General features: G+C 45.3%; 1 protein-coding gene across 2 annotated transcripts in view; it reads right to left on the bottom strand.

The window, feature by feature from the left end:
• The window catches only part of srgap3 (SLIT-ROBO Rho GTPase activating protein 3), a 289,258-nt gene that overhangs the window by 33,800 nt on the left and 235,782 nt on the right, over window positions 1–19,676 (bottom strand). For both annotated transcript variants that reach the window (XM_063067831.1, XM_063067830.1), the window contains exon 15: window positions 10,461–10,595. In XM_063067831.1, coding sequence (XP_062923901.1) covers window positions 10,461–10,595 — 135 coding nt within the window. The remainder of the gene's footprint in view (window positions 1–10,460; window positions 10,596–19,676) is intronic.

Consider the following 19,676-nt stretch of genomic DNA (forward strand, 5'->3'; position numbering starts at 1 on the left):
CCAAACTTCTCTTAAATATTCCAAATGAATCCCCATCCACCACTTCCACTGGCCACTTGTTCCACACTCTCAGCGCTGTCTGAGTGAAGATCCCCCTCAGGTTCCCCTTAAGTATTGCACTTTTCACCCTTAACCTATGACCTCAGGTTCTAGTTTCAGCCAGCCTCAGTGGCAAAAGCCTGCTTGCATTAACCTTATCTGTACTCCTCATAATTTTGATATTTCTATCAAATCTTCCCTCATTCTCCAATGCTTTAGGAACAAAGTTCTAATCTATTCAACTTTTCCTTATAACTCCGATCCTCAAGCCCCAGCAACATCTTTATAAATGTTCTCTGCACTCTTTCAATCCGATATCTTTCCTGTCGGTCGGTGACCAGAACTGCAAACAATGCTCTGTTAGGTCTCAGCACTGTCTTATACAACTTCAACATAACAGGATTATCATTTCTGTTTAAGTCAACAGAGTGAACAAACGTAGGGGTATAAACCTCTTAGTACAAACTAGAGGGGCAACATTTCATAATCTGTCTGCTCAACCACAGCCTACTGGCATGAACATTCAGCCTTCCCAATTTTAGTTAACCCTCCCCTGTGGTGTTTCTTCACTCTCTCCCCCTCCCTCTCTCTCTTTATGATCCTCCTCCAATCTTCCCCATTCACAACCCCAGGCGCCCCCCCATCCAGTTCTTGTCCCTCTCCCCCTCCTTTTTGTATACATCCAGCTCAGCCTCACCCCTACTAGAATGGTTGGGGGGTGGGAATCAGATTAAAGAGACGAGGAGAGAGGAGGTTAGTTCACAACACGGGGATGGGAACAAGTGCAGAGAGACAGAGGGGTGTAAAATGAGGGTAGAAGCAAAAAGTAGTAAGGTGAAAAGTAAAAGTGGCAGGCCGGCAAATCCAGGGCAAGCATCAAAAAGGGCCACTTTTCAACATAATTGTATAAGGGCTAAGAGTGTTGTAAAAGCATGCCTGAAGGCTTTGTGTGTCAATGCAAGGAGCATTTGTAACAAGGTGGATGAATTAAAAGTGCAGATTGTTATTTATGAATATGATATAGTTGGGATCACAGAGACATAGCTCCAGGGTGACCAAGGATGGGAGCTCAACATTCAGGGATATTCAATATTCAGGAGGGATAGACATGAAAGAAAAGGAGGTGGGGTAGCATTGCTGGTTAGACAGGAGATTAACGCAATAGAAAGGAAGGGCATTAGCCGTGAGGATGTGGAATCAATATGGGTAGAGCTGCATAACACTAAGGGGCAGAAAATGCTGGTGGGAGTTGTGTACAGGCCATCTAACAGTAGTAGTGAGGTTGGGGATGGCATTAAACAGGAAATTAGAAATGCGTGCAATAAAGGAACAGCAGTTATAATGGGTGACTTCAATCTACATATAGATTGGGTGAACCAAATTAGTAAGGGTGCTGAGGAAGAGGATTTCTTGGAATGTATGCGGGATGGTGTTTTGAACCAACATGTCGAGGAACCAACTAGAGAGCAGGCTATTCTAGACTGGGTATTGAGCAATGAGGAAGGGTTAGTTAACAATCTTGTCGTGCAAGGCCCCTTGGGTAAGAGTGACCATAATATGGTGGAATTCTTCATTAAGATGGAGAGTGACATAGTTAATTCAGAAACAAAGTTTCTGAACTTAAAGAAGGGTAACTTTGAAGGTATGAGGCGTGATTTAGCTAAGATAGACTGGCAAATGATACTTAAAGGGTTGACGGTGGATATGCAATGGCAAGCATTTAAAGATTGCATAGATGAACTACAACAATTGTTCATCCCAGTTTGGCAAAAGAATAAATCAAGGAAGGTAGTGCACCCGTGGCTGACAAGGGAAACTGGCGATAGTATCAATTCCAAAGAAGAAACATACAAATTAGCCAGAAAAACTGGCTCACCTGAGGACTGAGAGAAATTCAGAGTCCAGCAGAGGAGGACAATGGGCTTAATTAGGAAAGGGAAAAAAGATTATGAGAGAAAACTGGCAGGGAACATAAAAACTGACTGTAAAAGCTTTTATAAATATGTGAAAAGAAAAAGATTGGTTGAGACAAATGTAGGTCCCCTACAGACAGAAACAGGTGAATTGAACAAGGACATGGCAGACCAATTGAATAATTATTTTGGTTCTGTCTTCACTAAGGAGGACATAAATAATCTTCCGGAAATAGTAGGGGACAGAGGGTCTAGTGAGATGGAGGAACTGAGGGAAATACATGTTAGTAGCGAAGTGGTGTTAGGTAAATTGAAGGGATTAAAGGCAGATAAATCCCCAGGGCCAGATGGTCTGCATCCCAGAGTGCGTAAGAAAGTAGCCCAAGAAATAGTGGATGCATTAGTGATAATTTTTCAAAACTCTTTAGATTCTGGACTAGTTCCTGAGGATTGGAGGGTGGCTACTGTAACCCCACTTTTTAAAAAAGCAGGGAGAGAGAAACCGGGGAACTATAGACCGGTTAGCCTAATATCGGTGGTGGGGAAAATGCTAGAGTCAGTTATCAAAGATGTGATAACAGCACATTTGGAAAGCGGTGAAATCATTGGACAAAGTCAGCATGGATTTGTGAAAGGAAAATCATGTCTGACGAATCTCATAGAATTTTTTGAGGATGTAACTAGTAGAGAGGATAGGGGAGAACCAGTGGATGTGGTATTTTTGGATTTTCAAAAGGCTTTTGACAAGGACCCACACAGGAGATTAGTGTGCAAACTTAAAGCACACGGTATTGAGGGTAAGGTATTGATGTGGATAGAGAATTGGTTGGCAGACAGGAAGCAAAGAGTGGGAATAAACGGGACCTTTTCAGAATGGCAGGCAGTGACTAGTGGGGTACCGCAAGGCTCAGTGCTGGGACCCCAGTTGTTTACAATATATATTAATGACTTGGATGAGGGAATTAAATGCAGCATCTCCAAGTTTGCAGATGACACGAAGCTGGGCGGCAGTGTTAGCTGTGAGGAGGATGCTAAGAGGATGCAGGATGACTTGGATAGGTTAGGTGAGTGGGCAAATTCATGGCAGATGCAATTTAATGTGGATAAATGTGAGGTTATCCACTTTGGTGGCAAAAACAGGAAGACAGGTTATTATCTGAATGGTGGCCAATTAGGAAAAGGGGAGGTGCAACGAGACCTGGGTGTCATTATACACCAGTCATTGAAAGTGGGCATGCAGGTACAGCAGGCGGTGAAAAAGGCGAATGGTATGCTGGCATTCATAGCAAGAGGATTCGAGTACAGGAGCAGGGAGGTACTACTGCAGTTGTACAAGGCCTTGGTGAGACCACACCTGGAGTATTGTGTGCAGTTTTGGTCCCCTAATCTGAGGAAAGACATTCTTGCCATAGAGGGAGTACAAAGAAGGTTCACCAGATTGATTCCTGGGATGGCAGGACTTTCACATGATGAAAGACTGGATCGACTAGGCTTATACTCACTGGAATTTAGAAGATTGAGGGGAGATCTTATTGAAACGTATAAAATCCTAAAGGGATTGGACAGGCTAGATGCAGGAAGATTGTTCCCGATGTTGGGGAAGTCCAGAACGAGGGGTCACAGTTTGAGGATAAAGGGGAAGCCTTTTAGGACCGAGATTAGGAAAAACTTCTTCACACAGAGAGTGGTGAATCTGTGGAATTCTCTGCTACAGGAAACAGTTGAGGCCAGTTCATTGGCTATATTTAAGAGGGAGTTAGATATGGCCCTTGTGGCTAAAGGGATCAGGGGGTATGGAGAGAAGGCAGGTACAGGGTTCTGAGTTGGATGATCAGCCATAATCATACTGAATGGCGGTGCAGGCTTGAAGGGCCGAATGGCCTACTCCTGCACGTATTTTCTATGTTTCTATGTTTCTATGTTTCTACCCTATCAGATTCTGGTTCCACCTGCCATTCACCTCTCCTCCATTGGTTCATATCTGGAACTCGATGCCGGAGGAGGAGGTAGAAGCAAATCAAATTGCTACCTTTAAGAGACTTACGGACAGATACTTTAATAGGTGTGGCATAGGACTTTATTCACTGGAGCGTAGGAGAATGAGGGGAGATTTGATATAAGTAGATATGTATGTATGGGGTCTTTCTTTTTTGTTAAATTTAAAATGGCTTCTTTGTTATGTTATACTGAGGAATGCTGAGAAAGTCTGTAACTAGACAGTTGCTTGGGTTATTATAGACAGCAGGGTGCTATTAGCCAATGGGTGTTCAGGTATCGTTTTGTTTTTGGATGATAATGCTGTATCATATGACTGGGGACAGGGTTTTGGCAGGGAGTCAGAGGAGAGATGAGGAGGACGGTGGACGGGGTTTTTGGCGGGGCGTCGGAGGAGAGACGGGGAGGAGGGTGGATGGGGTTTTTGGTGGGGAGTCGGAGGAGAGACGAGGAGGATGGTGGACGGGGTTTTTGGCGGGGAGTCGGAGGAGAGACGAGGAGGATGGTGGACGTGCGGGGATTTTTGGCGGGGAGTCGGAAGGGAGACAAGGAGGACGGTGGACGGGGTTTTTGGCGGGGAGTCGGAGGGGAGATGGGGAGGACAGCGGACGTGCGAGGGTTTTTGGCGGGGAGTCGGAGGAGAGACGAGGAGGACGGTGGACGGGGTTTTTGGGGGGGTCGGAGGAGAGACGGGGAGGACGGTGGACGTGTGGGGGTTTTTGGCGGGGAGTCGGAGGAGAGACGAGGAGGACGGTGGACGGGGTTTTTGGGGGGGGTCGGAGGAGAGACGGGGAGGACAGTGGAGAGACGGGGATTTCAGAGGAGAGATGGGGAGGATGGTGGATAGACGGGGAGTCGGAAGAGAGACGGGGAGGATGATGGATGGGGTTTTTGGCGGGGAGTCGGAGAGAGACGAGGAGTCAGAGGAGAGACGGGGAGTCGGAGGAGAGACGGGGAGGACGGTGGACGGGATTTTTGGCGGGGAGTCGGAGGAGAGACGGGGAGGTCGGTGGAGAGACGGGGAGGACGGTGGAGAGACGGGGAGTCGGAGGGGAGACGGGGAGGACGGTGGAGAGACGGGGAGTCGGAGGGGAGATGGAGGAGAGACGAGGAGTCGGAGGAGAGACGGGGAGGACGGTGGAGAGACGGGGAGTCGGAGGAGAGATGGGGAGTCGGGGGGGAGACGGGGAGGACGGCGGACGTGCGGAGAGGCTCCGGTCGATCACTCCGGGTTGTCCCGAGCCGTGAGTCGACAGGATCCGGGTGGTCGTCAGGAATCGATTGAGCTCCAACAGTTGCGCACGAAGAACTTGGACTTTGATAAGTGTTGGCGCCTTTTTTTTTCCACTACTTCCCTTTCTGTATCGAATTTATATTAATGTCATAGAATTAGCAATATCTATAAAGTGTACTTGGTAAAATTTACTGGGTGTGCTGGCGGATGATTGAGGTTTGCGATTGATTCGGGCGGCAACCAACCCTGTGGGGAGCGTTGAGGCGGGTGCTGGGTGGGATTTCCCCTAGACATATACGAGCCAATATAACTGAACGTTACATGTAAAATTATGAGAAGGACAGATAGGGTAAATATAAACAGGCTTTTTCCAATGAGGTTTGTTGAGACTACAACTAGAGATGATAGGTTAAGGGTGACAGGTGAAATATTTAAGGGGAACTTCTTCACTCAGGGATGGTGGAAGTGTGGAGAGAGCTGCCCGAGAAAGTGGTGGATGCAGGTTTGATTGCAACATTTAAGAGAGGTTTGGATAAGTACATGGATAGGAGGGGTATGGAGGACTAGGGTCCGGGTACGGTTTAACGTGCTGAGGCAGAATACTGGTTCAGCATGGTAGATGGGCCAAAAGGCCTGTTTCTCCGCAGTACGACTCTAGGACTCCGACAGCAGTGTACGTTTCTGGGGAATCAATATCATTCAGGAGGGATAAAGAACAGGCAGATGTGTAGTTGGATAAAATGGGGCTCCCGTGGAGCACATGAATCACTTTAAACCGGCAAGTAGCCTGTTTATGCTGGGTAACGTTCCGTTTAACTCTGCCTTCCGATGAGTGGCTGAACCTTGTGCACACTCAAGCGGTGAGACAAGTCTGCAATCTGTTCAGAGTCTGCTCCTCGAACGACACAATGGCCTGATTGTGTCTGCGCTCCGCTCGGACAATCAGAACAAAACTCACAGGCTTGTAACTGAAGGACACACATGTCCGCTGCATACTGATGGCTCAATCTTCCATCTGCTTTATGACCTTCCCATTCTCTGAAGATCTGCTCTTGTCAGATTCCCCTTTGCCTCCACATTGCACCACCCTTTCTAACTGTTTTAATGCTGAGAGTTCTCCTTTGTGTAGTGAGGGCTGTTACCCTCCCTTGGGAATTAGATGGGGGTCGCTCTCTAGAACGGCAGCTGTCTCTCTCCCCCTGTAGAGGAAGCGGTGTTAGCGAATGAGTCACTGTGAGGGAAGACAAGACAGTGGTAACTAGGCACCAGACTACATATCCACACGAATCCGCAGAAGGCAGTGGAGACTCGAATATAAATTGGTTTATTATTGTTGCATGTACCAAGGTGGAATGAGAAACTTTGTTTGACATGCTATACATAAAGATCATTTCATCACATTGAGGTTGTACAAAGGAAAACAGAACGCAGAATCAACTGTTACAGTTACAGAGACAGTACAGTGCAGGCAGGCAGGCAGGCAGCACAGTGCAGTGTTTTGACAAAGTGGATTGTGAAGGTCAAGAGCACAGCATGGAAACCTCCCCTCCACGGACTCTGTCTGTACTGCTTGCTGCTTCAGTGAATCAGCAGCACGGTCAAAGACTCCTCCCAGCCCAGGCATTCTCCCTTACCAGCCCTTCCAACAGAAACCTGAAAACACAGTCCTCCCAGGCTCAGGGACAGCTTCCACCCCTCAGCGACGAGAACACTGAGTGGTTCCCTATACGATAAGATGAATTCTTGACCTCACAGTCGTTGTGATCTTGCACATTCCTGTTTACCTGCATTGCACTTTCTCTGTTGCTGCCACACTTTATGCTATTGTTTCTGCTGCTGTTGCTTTACCTTGTTCTACCTCAATGCCCGGTGTAATGATTTGATCTGTAGGAACAGTATGCAAGGTAAGCTTTTCACTGTTATTTGTGACGATTATAAACCAATTCCAGTTCCCAAGGGGGACAAAAGGCACACCTGCCTGTGGTTCTTCACTCAGAGCCTGGATAGGGAAGAGGCTTCACTGGGGACTAACGAAGATGACGTGCATCACCCTCGATCAATGAGCCATAGGTACAGCCCTCCATGTACATGAACATCTGGTTCCCTGCCCCAGCTCTACATCATTAATGATCTGGTGCCCACCTCGGAAGGAGAGTTGTCTGAAAACAGAGACCTGATTTTAGTCTCAAGCAAAGCTACTGAAGACAATGAAACGTAAAACCGGGCGGTGTAAACTGAGGATCCAACCTTCCCCACTGATATCAGACGCTTGAATAGACCTCTTATAAGCTGAAGATGAACTCTTTACATCTCAGTTGTGACCCTGGCAATTTATTTATCTGCCTGCACTGCACTTTCTCTGTAATTGTGTGTTCCATTCTACTCAGCATTCTGTTACAATGAGCCTCTGTATCCACCACACCGTTCTCTATGGCTTTTGCCAACTACAACGGGATCCAACCTCAAAGCTCATCTTTTCCTCACCCCCACTCTCCACTCTCTGTAGAGATCACTCTTCATGGGACTCCCTTGCCATTCATTTCTCCCCAGTGATCTTCCTCCTGTGACTTATCGCTGCAAGCATGAAAAGTGCTAAACCTGCTCCTTCCTCACCACTTTCAGGGTCCCAAACTGTTCTTACAGATGAGGCGACACTTTACCTGAGAGTCTGTCAAGATCAGCTATTGTACCTGGTGTTCCTGATGCCACCTCCTCTGCATCGGTGAGACGCAACATAGAAGGGGGTACCGGTTTGTCAAGCACCATCGCTTCATCTCCCACAAAAGACAGGATCTCCTGGTGTTCACACATTTCATTACAGGATCTCCTGGTGGCCACTCATTTCATTACAGGATCTCCTGGTGATCACACATTTCATTACAGGATCTCCTGGTGTTCACTCATTTCATTACAGGATCTCCTGGTGGCCACACATTTCATTACAGGATCTCCTGGTGGCCACTCATTTCATTACAGGATCTCCTGGTGGCCACACATTTCATTACAGGATCTCCTGGTGGCCACACATTTCATTACAGGATCTCCTGGTGGCCACTCATTTCATTACAGGATCTCCTGGTGGCCACACATTTCATTTGATGCCTATCCATAGCCTCCTCTACCGCCATGATGAGGCCACATTCAGGTTGGAGGAGCAACACCTTATATTGTGTCTGGGTAGCTTCTAATCTGGTGGCATGGACATCAATTTCTTCAACTTCCCATATCTCTCCCTCCCTTCCCCCTTCTATAATTTTCCATTTCCTACCTGGCTCCCCTCTCACACTTTCTCCTCACCTGCTCATCGCCTCCTTCTGGTGCCCCTCCTTCTTCCTTCCCTCCCATGGTCCACTCTTCTCTCCTATAACATTCCCTCTTCTTCAGACCCTTACCTTGTCCAAAGTTCGGAGGTTCATAGTTCAAAGTAAATTTATTATCAACGTACATATATGTCACCATATACAGCTCTGAACTTAATTTTCTTGAGGGCATTCACAGTAAGTGTAAGAGACACAATAGAAGCACCTATCACCTTCCAGCTTCTCACTTCATTTCCCCCCGCTCACCTGGTTTTACCTACGAGCTTGTACTCCTTCCCTTCCCCTCACCTTCATATTCTGCCATCTGCCCTATTCCTTTCCAGTCCTGATGAAGGGTCTCAGTCCAAAACTTCAACTAGTTATTCCCCTCCATAGATGCTGCCTGACCTGCTGAATTTCCCCAGTACTTTGAGTTTGTTGTTCTGGATTTCCAGTGTCTGCAGTATCTCCTGAGTTTCCGTTATTGTTTTCCTTTCCAACTACCTCAATGTTCTGAAGTGTGGAATGATCTGTGGGGATGGCTTGCAAACAAAAGTTTTATGCTGTACCTCAGTACGTCTGATAATAATGAACTGAGTACCAGTCTGGCAAGTTTCCAGGGTACGTGGGTAGGAGAGGAAGGCAGATGTTACACACACACACACACCTGGATGTGAGACAGCCCTTCCCAGGCACTGACAAAGATGAAGTACAGCCAACACTGGGGCAAACATCCACCCCCAGCTGACTAAAAACTCTACTTCTTGGGTTTTAGACCAAGACATGACTTTATTCAAACATAAAAGGTCCTGAGTGAGCTGGACAGGGTAGACATTGGTATGATTCCACTAGGGGAAATGTCTCAAACAAGAGGACATGGTTACAAGGCAAGGGGCTGGTCATTTAAAAGAGAAATTTCTTCTCACAAAAGCTGGTGAATCTGTGCAATCGTCTGGCCCTGAGGGTGATGGAGGCTCAATCATTAAATATATTTAAGGAGGAGATACAAAGTCTTAAAAGAGCAAGGAATTAAGGCTTATGAGAAACTGACACAGACATTTATTGCGTGGGCATACTACATAGCATGTGAACACCATGAAAATAAGCCTTTTTGCAACCAGGATAAGCATAAATTAACATAACTGTAAACTGAAATAAAATATAACTTACATAGAACAGTACAGCACAGTAGAGGACCTTCAGCAAATGATGTTGTGCCAACCTTTTAACCGAGAGTAAGATCAAACTAATCTTTGCCTTTCACGCAGCCCTCAATTTTTCTATCATCCATGCGTCTATCCAAGAGTTTCCAAAACACCCCTAATGTATTTGTCTTTACTGGCAGGGCACTCAACATACTCACCACTCTTACCTCCAATAACCCCGCTATACTTTCCTCTAATCATCTTAAAATTTTCTCCCTTGTTACTAGCCATTTCCCCTCTGGGATAAAGTCTCTGGGTACCCACTCGATCTTGTACACCTCTATCAAGTCATCTCTCATCCTTCTTCGCTCCAAAGAGAAAAGCCCTTGCTCACACAACCTTTCCTCATGCTCTCTACTCCAGGCAGCATCCTGGTAAATCTTCTCTGCAGCTTCTCTAAAGCTTCCACATCCTTCCTATAACGAAGCAACCAGAACTGAACACGATACTCCAAATGAGGTCTAACCAGGGTTTCATGGAGCTGTAACATTACCTCGCGGCCCTTCAACTCAATCCCCTGTGTTTGTATCTGTGTGAAGTAAACAACAAAATGAACATAACAACGCTCATGCAACATTGAGAGAGCAAAAAGAGATTTAGTTGAAGGTAGTGCTAACTGAGGCTTGTTTAGATCAGCCACGATCACACAGGCTTGAGGAGCTGAATGGGTGCTTGCTTCTGGATTTCTTGCAGCTTTATCTGCCAGGCACGCACTACAGTGGAAGAGAGCCCATGTGAAAGCAAAGTGTGAATGAAATCATCAGACCCTACTTACTGATGGAGCAAATCAAATCCAGGAATCTCTCCTTGGGGAAGAGTGGATTTTCCAGGCCTCGAAAGTACAGCTTCAGGACGCCGGCTACTGAGTTGATGTCATGTTCATTGTGGTTGTCCACAAGAGGATCTTCCCCTGGTTTGAAAGGGAAAAGCTTTGTGAGTCCAGGAACATAATGAAGACTGTCATTCGTTGACACTTGTAACATAGATAAGTGAGATCTGATCCAAGACGCGACGAGGATGTTCACGTCTCTATTAATCTGAACTAACATGTCAATACAAATCCACTGTCCTTCTCTCCTGGTCTGGAAGCCTTTGACCTGGCAGAGGAGGGCAACCCCTGGTGTAGCCCATTTCTGCAGGGTGCGGTCAGGATGTGACACAGGAGAGGGTCTGGGACATTAAAAGAGCCAGGAGGAAATCTGATTATCTTGGATGGTCAATACACAAAAGACTGCAGATGATGGAATCTGGAGCAACAAACAACCTGCTGGAAGAACTTTCCCTTAATTTTTCTCCCCCCTCCAGCCGCCCCACAACCTCTCGCTCCTGGTCACATTGTTCCACACAGTTCACCTACAGTATCTCAGCAGGTTGAGCGGCATCTACAGAGAGGAATAACCAGTCCATGTTTTGGTCCGAGTCCCTTCATCACGACTATTTATTCCTCTCCATGGACTTGCTAAGTTCCTTCAACACTTTGTGTGTTACTCTGGATTTCCGGCACCTGCAGTTCCTGCTCCCTCATCCCTACTCCCATCTGTTTTAGGTTCCATCTGCCATTAACCTCTCCCCCAGTGGTTCCTATTGTTAATTTTAGTTACCAGAGTCAAGCTCAGACAGCCCCTTGTGTTCCTGCTTATCTCCCCACAGCAGCTCTCCAACCCTCACTCTCCCCTCTCCCCACCTTCTTCCACTTGCCTCTCAGTTTTTTCCCTCTCTTTTGCCTCCATCCATCACTCACCTGCCATTGTCCCTCCATTACCCACCTGCCATTGTCTCTCAGCTCCACCCGTGCTCTCCTCCTCTTCCTGTCTCCATCTGCCTGTTATTTTACAGCCCTCCTCACTCAAACAATCATTGTGGACTCCTGTATCACCACACACCTTCTCCCCATCTCCACTCTCGGTCTGGGTTTCAACCCAAAACGCAGACAGCTCCTTCCCCACCACAGATGCTGCTCAAATTGCTAAGTTCCTCCAATAATAGAACATAGACAATAACAGCACAGTACATGCCCCTTGGCCCACGATGTTGTGCTGACCTTTTAACCTACTCTAAGGTCAATCTAACCCTTCCCTCCTACATAACCCTCCCCTCCATTTTTCTATCATCCATGTGCCTATCTAAGAGTTTTTTAAATGCCCCTATATATCTGCCTCTACCACCATTCCTGGCAGAACAACCCACTCTGGGTAAAAAACTTACCTCTGTCATTCAGTGCCCCCCCCCGCCCACCTATTCTTTCTTCTAACCATTTTAAAACTCTGCCCGCTTGTAGTTCTGCCTTGGGAGAAAGTTTCTGGCTATCCACTCAATCGACGTCTCTTACCATTTTATACACCTCGATCAAGTCACCTCTCATCCTCCTTAGCTCCAAAGAGAAAAGCCCCAGCATGCTCAGCCTATCCTCATAAGACATGTTCTATAACCCAGGAACCAGCCTGGGGTAAATCTCCTCTGCACCCTCTCTAAAGCTTCCACATCATTCATATAATGACGCAACCGGAACAATACAATATTCCAAGTGTGGTGTAACCAGGGTGTTATAGAGTTGCATCAATACCTTAAACACAAAATAATCTGCAGATGCTGTCGTGAGTGCTGCATCAATACCTTGTGGCTTGAACCCTGCTAATGAAGGCCAACACACCATACATATTCTTATCAACCCTATGAACTTGCACGACAACTCTGAGGGATCAATAGACAAGGACTCTACAATCCCTAGGTTCCTCCACACTGTTAAAGATCTTCTCACTAACCCCGTATTCTGCCTTCAACTTCAACTTTCCAAAGTGAATCACAATTTTCTGGGTTGAACTTCGTCCGCCATTTCTCAGCCAGTTCTGCATGCAGAATAGCTGTTCTCTCCAGCTGCCAGTAAGAGCAACCCCCACAATATGTCTAGGGTCCACAACTCAGTGAAAGTGGGAAAGTTGGATCAGAAAATGTAATCTAGATAAAGCAGTTCCAGATTTTGAGGAAAGGGATCCTGTAAGTACTGTAAGCCACGTGAGGTTTGTATATGTAACACACATCTAAGTTGCTGGTGAACGCAGCAGGCCAGGCAGCATCTCTAGGAAGAGGTACAGTTGATGTTTTGGGCCAAGACCTTTCATCAGGACTAGAAAAAGGGTTCTGGAGGGTGATGTTTCATAGAACACTACAACACAGGAACTAGTCCATGCTGAACTGTTAATCTGCCTATTCACATTGACCTGCACTTGGACCATAACCCTCTGTACCGTTCCCAACTATGTACTTATCCAAACTTCTCTTAAATGTTGGAATCAAACCCACATCCATCACTTCCACTGGTGACTCGTTCCACACTCTCACCACCCTCTGAGTGGAGAAGTTTCCCTTCATGTTCCCCTTAAACATTTCACCTTTCACCCTTAACCCATGACCTGTAGTCCTATTCTCACCCAACCTCAGAGGAAAAAGCCTGCTTGCATTTATCCTATTTATGCGCCTCATAATTTTGGATACCTCTTTCAAATCCCCTCTCGTTCTCCTGCACTTGGGATTGAAGTCCGAACCTTTTCAACCTTACCCTGTAATTCAGGTCCTCGTGTTCTGGCAACATCCTTGTAACTTTTCTCTGCACTCTTTCAGCAGCACACCATGGACCCTGATACACTTCCCATCTCTATCTTGACGAGGTCTGGAGAGGATGAATCTTGGAATTGTATACTGATGATAAATATACTGTGAGCTTTGAACTTGGATTGGGTGCACAGATTAGAATCAAAGTGATAGAGGCAGAGAGAGCGAAGTAAACACTGACTTTATCGTAACTTAGCAGAGAAATCCACAAATATGCAGCACACTAAAGCACCTTGGAAATAAATCACAGATCTAAACTTATCCCTGAATTACTTGATTATAATTGTATAGAGCAGTATGTAGGTATCCAGACCCTTCGGCTCAACCAGTGTATGCCGACCACTGCCCACCCAGCTAGCCCCAAGTTCCCTCTAAGCCCTATCCCTCCATGTACCTATCAAAGTGCTCCTTAAATGATACTATTATACCTGCATCAACCATTTATTCTGGGAGATCATTCCCTCTACCCACCAGACGGTGCATGAAAACATTGCCCTCAGGCCCCTCTCACCCTAATCCTATGCCCCTCAGTTTTGGACTCCCCTACCCTGGGGAAAGACCTTCCACTTTATCCAGCCTCTTATAATTTTAAACCCTCCTGTAAGGTCATCCCTTGTTCTTCTGCATTACAAGGATTAAAGACCTAGCCTCCCAAACCTGCGAATCCTAAAAGACCTCCTTGGAGTTTGAGTTTAAAACTGAGCTTACTGGTGTTCAGGTCAAACTAAAGGAATTCTTACAAAAACAAACCATAGAGGGGAAGAACGACACAAATGGGGAAAACCATCAATTATCTCATAGCAACACACACACAAACACTGGAGGAACTCAGCAGGTCAGGTAGTACCTATGGAGAGGAATAAACAGTCAACGTTTCGGACCAAGACCCTTCATCAGGACTTGAAAAGAAGGGGGAAGAAACCAGATTAAGAAGGTTGGGTGGCGGGGGGGGGGGTTGAAAGAGTACATGCTGGTAGATGATAGGTGAGAGGGAAGGTGGGTAGGTGAGAAAGGGTCTCAGAATCAGGCTATTTTGCCCTATCAGATAGCAGCTCAGAGCAATCCATTTCCCAACTGATTTTCCATGCAATCTGTCCCACCAATTTACTCTAGATTCTACCTTTTAATTACACACTCAGGAAAATTCAAAGCAGCCATTCAATCCAGTAACCTGCATGATATCGGGATGTGGGAGGAAGTTGGAACACCAGTCGGTCTTGGGGAAAATGTACTAACTCCACACATAGGCAGCACCCAGAATCAGGATTGGACCCGGGTCTCTGGAACTGAGAGACCTGGAGCGGGCCCTATCTGTTGTGACACTGTGGAAGAGTGTGTAAAATGGCCAACACAAAGAGCGCACAAAAACAGAGGTGAAAGTTCAGAGGAAAAAAGAAACAGAAGCTCAGAGCGAAAGAATGCAATGGAAGAACTTTGAGAGGTAAAGGCCTGAATTCCAGGTGTAGCTGACAGCCAAGAGCACTAGGCTGTCTTGAATTTCCATACGTTTTTGGTCCCTCAGTAATCCACGGATAAGCTGGTAGTGTATGTGACTGGTACAGTAGAGTATGTTAAGCAGTTCTGTAGTGTAGCAGTTATCAGAGCTGTGAGATCGGGGTTCAATTCCCACCTCTGTCTGTGGAGAGTTTGTAGGTTCTCCCCGTGAGCACAAGGGTTCCCTCCCACATTCCAAAGGTGCGTGGGCTGCCCCCAGGACATCCCCGACACAAGCGGCACACTTCACCGTATTTTCTGATTTTTCGATGTACCTGTGACAAATGAAGCTAACTTTTATATAAAAGGTCGTTACCTTTATAAACTGCTGTTGGAAACCAGCCAGGCTGAGCCCCAGTGGAATTGTACCATGCCCAAGGCAAGCTGAAACTAGACCCGTGTTGTCACTACAACCACAATAACCCAAAGCTCCAGGTGAACCAATATGTGGTTTTGGTATCTGAAGCTATAATTGAGCCTGGCTCACGGTAACACAAGACCACACTCGAGTTGTTACTGAGTTCAATGTGGATTGTCTTTGATGCATACCTGAGCCATTATGTAGCTCAGTGCAATCCCACCACAGGTAACATTGCTGACTCTCACTCCTCGTGGTCGGATTAAGCCACAGATTACTCGTGTTGCAAATGATTATGTAATTGATGCCACCACTGTGGTCACATGATCATTCAGGAACAGCTGAAGTTGCTGTCTTTGTACCTACAGACCAGGCAAAAGCTCCCCTCAAGAAAGGGGGAAAACAGGACAATAAATGCAGATCTGCACCCCCAGTCTGCTCTGGGTATGAACAGAATAAACGAGCCACATTGTTTCATGTACGATACTTCAGATCAGTGGTTCCCATACTTTTTGGGTTACCACTCCCTTGGCTCCCAGTGGCTCCCTCTCCCTTTCCGGCCATTACATAAAAACTATGAAGAAGTTTAGTTATCATGCACAATGGAAGGAAAATAGGAACTGCAGATTCAAAGCAGTGGCAAATAATTGCAAAACTTATTCTAATCTATTTAAAGCTACAAATAAAATTATTTATTTAATTACAGTAAAAATAATTTTCATCAACAATGTTAGAGTGTACATTAGCAGTCCAAGTATTCACTACTTCATTGCTTTTTCACCTGTCAGTGAACTGGATGGGCCTGGTGCAGTGATATCAGCTTCTCAACATCAGGCTGAATGTCACTCAGAAGGAGTCCCAGATCCCCACGTTCAGTCATTTGCAGTCTGTTTGTTGCTTTGAATGGAATTGGGTGACAGCACTGAAACTGCACTCTGCTAACTATGATGTTGGAAAGGCAATAAAGAATACCTTGACATTTTTCCATAGTGCAGAGTAGTGTTCAGAGATTTATCTCTGCAAACAAAAGCCTTGATATGATTTTTTGAAACTTATCTTCAGCTCAAAGTCATTTTGTAGGAAGATCTGTTCTATAATTTTTTTTGTTAGTTCCTTATTTCAAGTGTTCAGGAATTGATTTATTATCTGATCTGGAATTTGGATCAAGAGAAGATTCTGAAATCTCTCTGACATGTCTTTATGCAGCTCACCCAGGTGGGCACAGTATACTTGAAGATCATCATCTGGTATTTTTTTCTTTCTCTTCCAACTCGGAGAGGCTCAGAAATTAGCAAAGGTCACAAAGGCCAATGTTGCACTGAAATAGGGTTAACTTGGACAGAAACTTAGACTCAGCTGATTTGACTTTGATAGATTCAGATTATTTCCTTGCAATTGAAGATTGGTTTCATTAAACTTTGTGAATACTTCCGACAAATAAGCAATGCAATGCCTAATATTCCTGAGTTGATGACTGTCTTCAGAAATTTTATCACAATTTCAAAAAGGACATAAAAGTGTCTCAGATAGTTCTATTTTGAGAGCCATATGACTTCTGTGTGCAAGAGCAAGCTACTGCACAGGACCGAACGAAGCTGCAGAGGGACGTAAATCTAGTCAGCTCCATCTTAGGTACTAGCCTACAAAGTACCCAGGACATTCTCGGGGAGTGAAGTCTCAGAAAGGCAGCGTCTATTATTAAGGACCTCCAGCACCCAGGGCATGTCCTTTTCTCACTGTTACCATCAGGCAGGAGATACAGAAGCCTGAAGACACACACTCACTGATTCAGGAACAGCTTCTTCCCCTCTGCCATCCGATTCCTAAATGGACATTGAACCCTTGGACACTACCTCACTTTTTTAATATACAATATTTCTGTTTTTTGCATAATGTTTAATCTATTCAATATACACATGCTATAATTGATTGACTGATTTATTATTTTTTTTTTCTTTTCTAGATTATGTATTGCATTGAACTGCTGCTGCTAAGTTAACAAATTTCACATCACATGCCGGTGATAATAAACCTGATTCTGATTCATTCAAACTGCTCATCATTCTCAATACAAAGCTCCCAAAATAGTCAGAAATTGAGAGCATGGGACTTAATTTTATTTACTGCTGTGATAACAGTATTTAATGATTTGTGCAGCTGATCACCTAGATTTTTTTGAGGTAGGATGTTGGCTGTGAATAACACAGTGAATGGTAAATATGTTTGGTACAGCTTTCATCCGGAAAATAATAACCCCACGATGTCATCCTGTCATTGATGATGCACAAGCAAGAATGTTGGTGAGCGAAATGTCCTTCACTTTGAAAAACTGCTCAACAGCATGAAATATTGACCCCCCCCCCTTGTGTCTGTTTCTAGTCCTCTTGCAAATAACAAATCTTGAACCATGCTTTCATCTTTTAAGAGTGTACATGACCAAGAAACAAAGATTTGTTGCCTGGCAAATTTGACTGATCCAACCGTAAAGCAAATTTTGTTGTTCTAAGTGTGTCACACAATGTGTCTTTCACATTCTCAGACATTTTATCAATTTCTCTTTGAACAGTGTTGTCCTTGAGTCTATCACTTTAATTATTTGGTCTTGCGACACATGCTTATGTGTCTGGTGACACATACTTAAAACCTCCCTTACTGCTGGCAGAATCAGTTCTTCTCCAGTTGTATGGGGCTTTCCAGGTTTAACAACGAGCAGTGAAATGCTGTATGAAGCATGCAAGCCATCACTGTTTTGTTATGAACTGCTGGCAAACATGTTTTGAAGTGCTTTCCCTTTCTGAAAGTTTTCACAAATTGACTGAAAATAAGCCAAGAACTTGTTTGCTTTTTCAGACTGTATTCTCTTCAAATGCTCAAGGAGCCTGGACGGTTTCATTGTGTCATTTTAAAAATGTTTTTTCACACAACAGACGAATTGGCTGCTGTTGGTTGCTTGGCGCTAGTGTAAATCCATATTTCAGATACTCCACACTATACTGTCGGTACTTCTTTTTCATTTGCTCTGCTTCTACATTGTCATTATGGATTAATGACACAGTCAATCGCTTTTGTGGAAGTCCAACCTCAAGTGCTGTGATCAATTAAGGGGAAAGTTATGATATCATCACAGCTGAGGCAAATGCTGACTCTGTCTGAAGGTATGTAAACTGAGGCAGCGATATCTCGGTTGGGCTGTGGGATGGAGAAGTGGAGAACTGCAGATTCGAAGGGGCAGATTGTGAACTTTACTTCATTGAAAGACATAACCTAATTCATAGGGATGCATCACTGTGGGATGGGTTCGTACTAGCTAGCAATATACTACAGTAGTGACCGGCAATAATGCGTGGGAAATAACACATTCTTCACTGCAGATTTCTCATGATATGCCAGATACAGAAGTTTTATATTGCTTTTCAACAACTATAATACACCTTGAGAAAAGTCTAAGAGAACAATGGGTTAGCAAGACATGAGGTGATTACGTGATCATTGTAATCAGTTATGAGGTACTGAGGATCAAATTCTTATAATAAGTAATTTATTTCTTAAATAAAGCCTGTAATCCCTCAGTTGTTCCCCTTGCTACCGAGGGGACCCACCCACTTAGAAACTCTCACCGCCCCCAGAGTGCGATATCGCCTGCTTTGGGAACCACTGATCCAGATAAAACATCAAATATAGGAGTGTCCAATCACTTGTACTGAACACCAACAATGATACTAATCCAATTGTACTGGTGACTCTTACAAGCTAGATGATGACACATCTCAAGAATAAAATCTTTGGAAGTAGGACTACGTAGGTGCTGTTTCATGCATTGTGCTGAACTCATCAACTTCATCCACTTTGCCTCCAACTTCCACCCTGCCCTCAAGTTCACCTGGTCCATTTCCCACACCACCCTCCCCTTTCTCCATCTCTCTGTCTCTGTCTCTGGGGACACATTATCTACTGATGTGTATTATAAACCCACAGACTCTCACAATACGTCTTCTGTCCCTGCTACTTGTAAAAACGCCATCCCCTTCTCTCAATTCCTCCGTCTCTGCCATGTCTGCTCCAAGGATGAGGCTTTTCATTCTAGAATGAAGGAGATGTCCTCCTTTTTCAAAGAAAGGGGCTTCCCTTCCTCCACCATCAACACTGCCCTCAACCGCATTTCTTCCATTTCACAAATGTCTGCTCTTACCCCATCTTCCCACTACTCTACCAGGGATAGGGATCCACTTGTCCTCACCTGCCACCCCACCAGACTTAGTGTCCAGCACGTAATTCTCCAAAACTTCTGCCACCTCCAACGGGATCCCACCACCAAGCACATCTTACCCTCCACCCCCCCCCCCACTTTCTGCTTTCCGCAGGGATTGCTCCCTACGCGACTCTCTTGTCCATTTGTCCCTCCCCACCGATCTCCCTCTTGGCACTTACCCTTGCAAGTGGAACAACTGCCACACCTGCCCCTACACCTCCTCCCTCACTACCATTCAGGGCCCCAAACAGTCCTTCCAGGTGAGGCGACACTTCACCTGT

This window comes from Mobula hypostoma, chromosome 15 (assembly GCF_963921235.1).
Source record: "Mobula hypostoma chromosome 15, sMobHyp1.1, whole genome shotgun sequence".
Taxonomy (NCBI): domain Eukaryota; kingdom Metazoa; phylum Chordata; class Chondrichthyes; order Myliobatiformes; family Myliobatidae; genus Mobula; species Mobula hypostoma.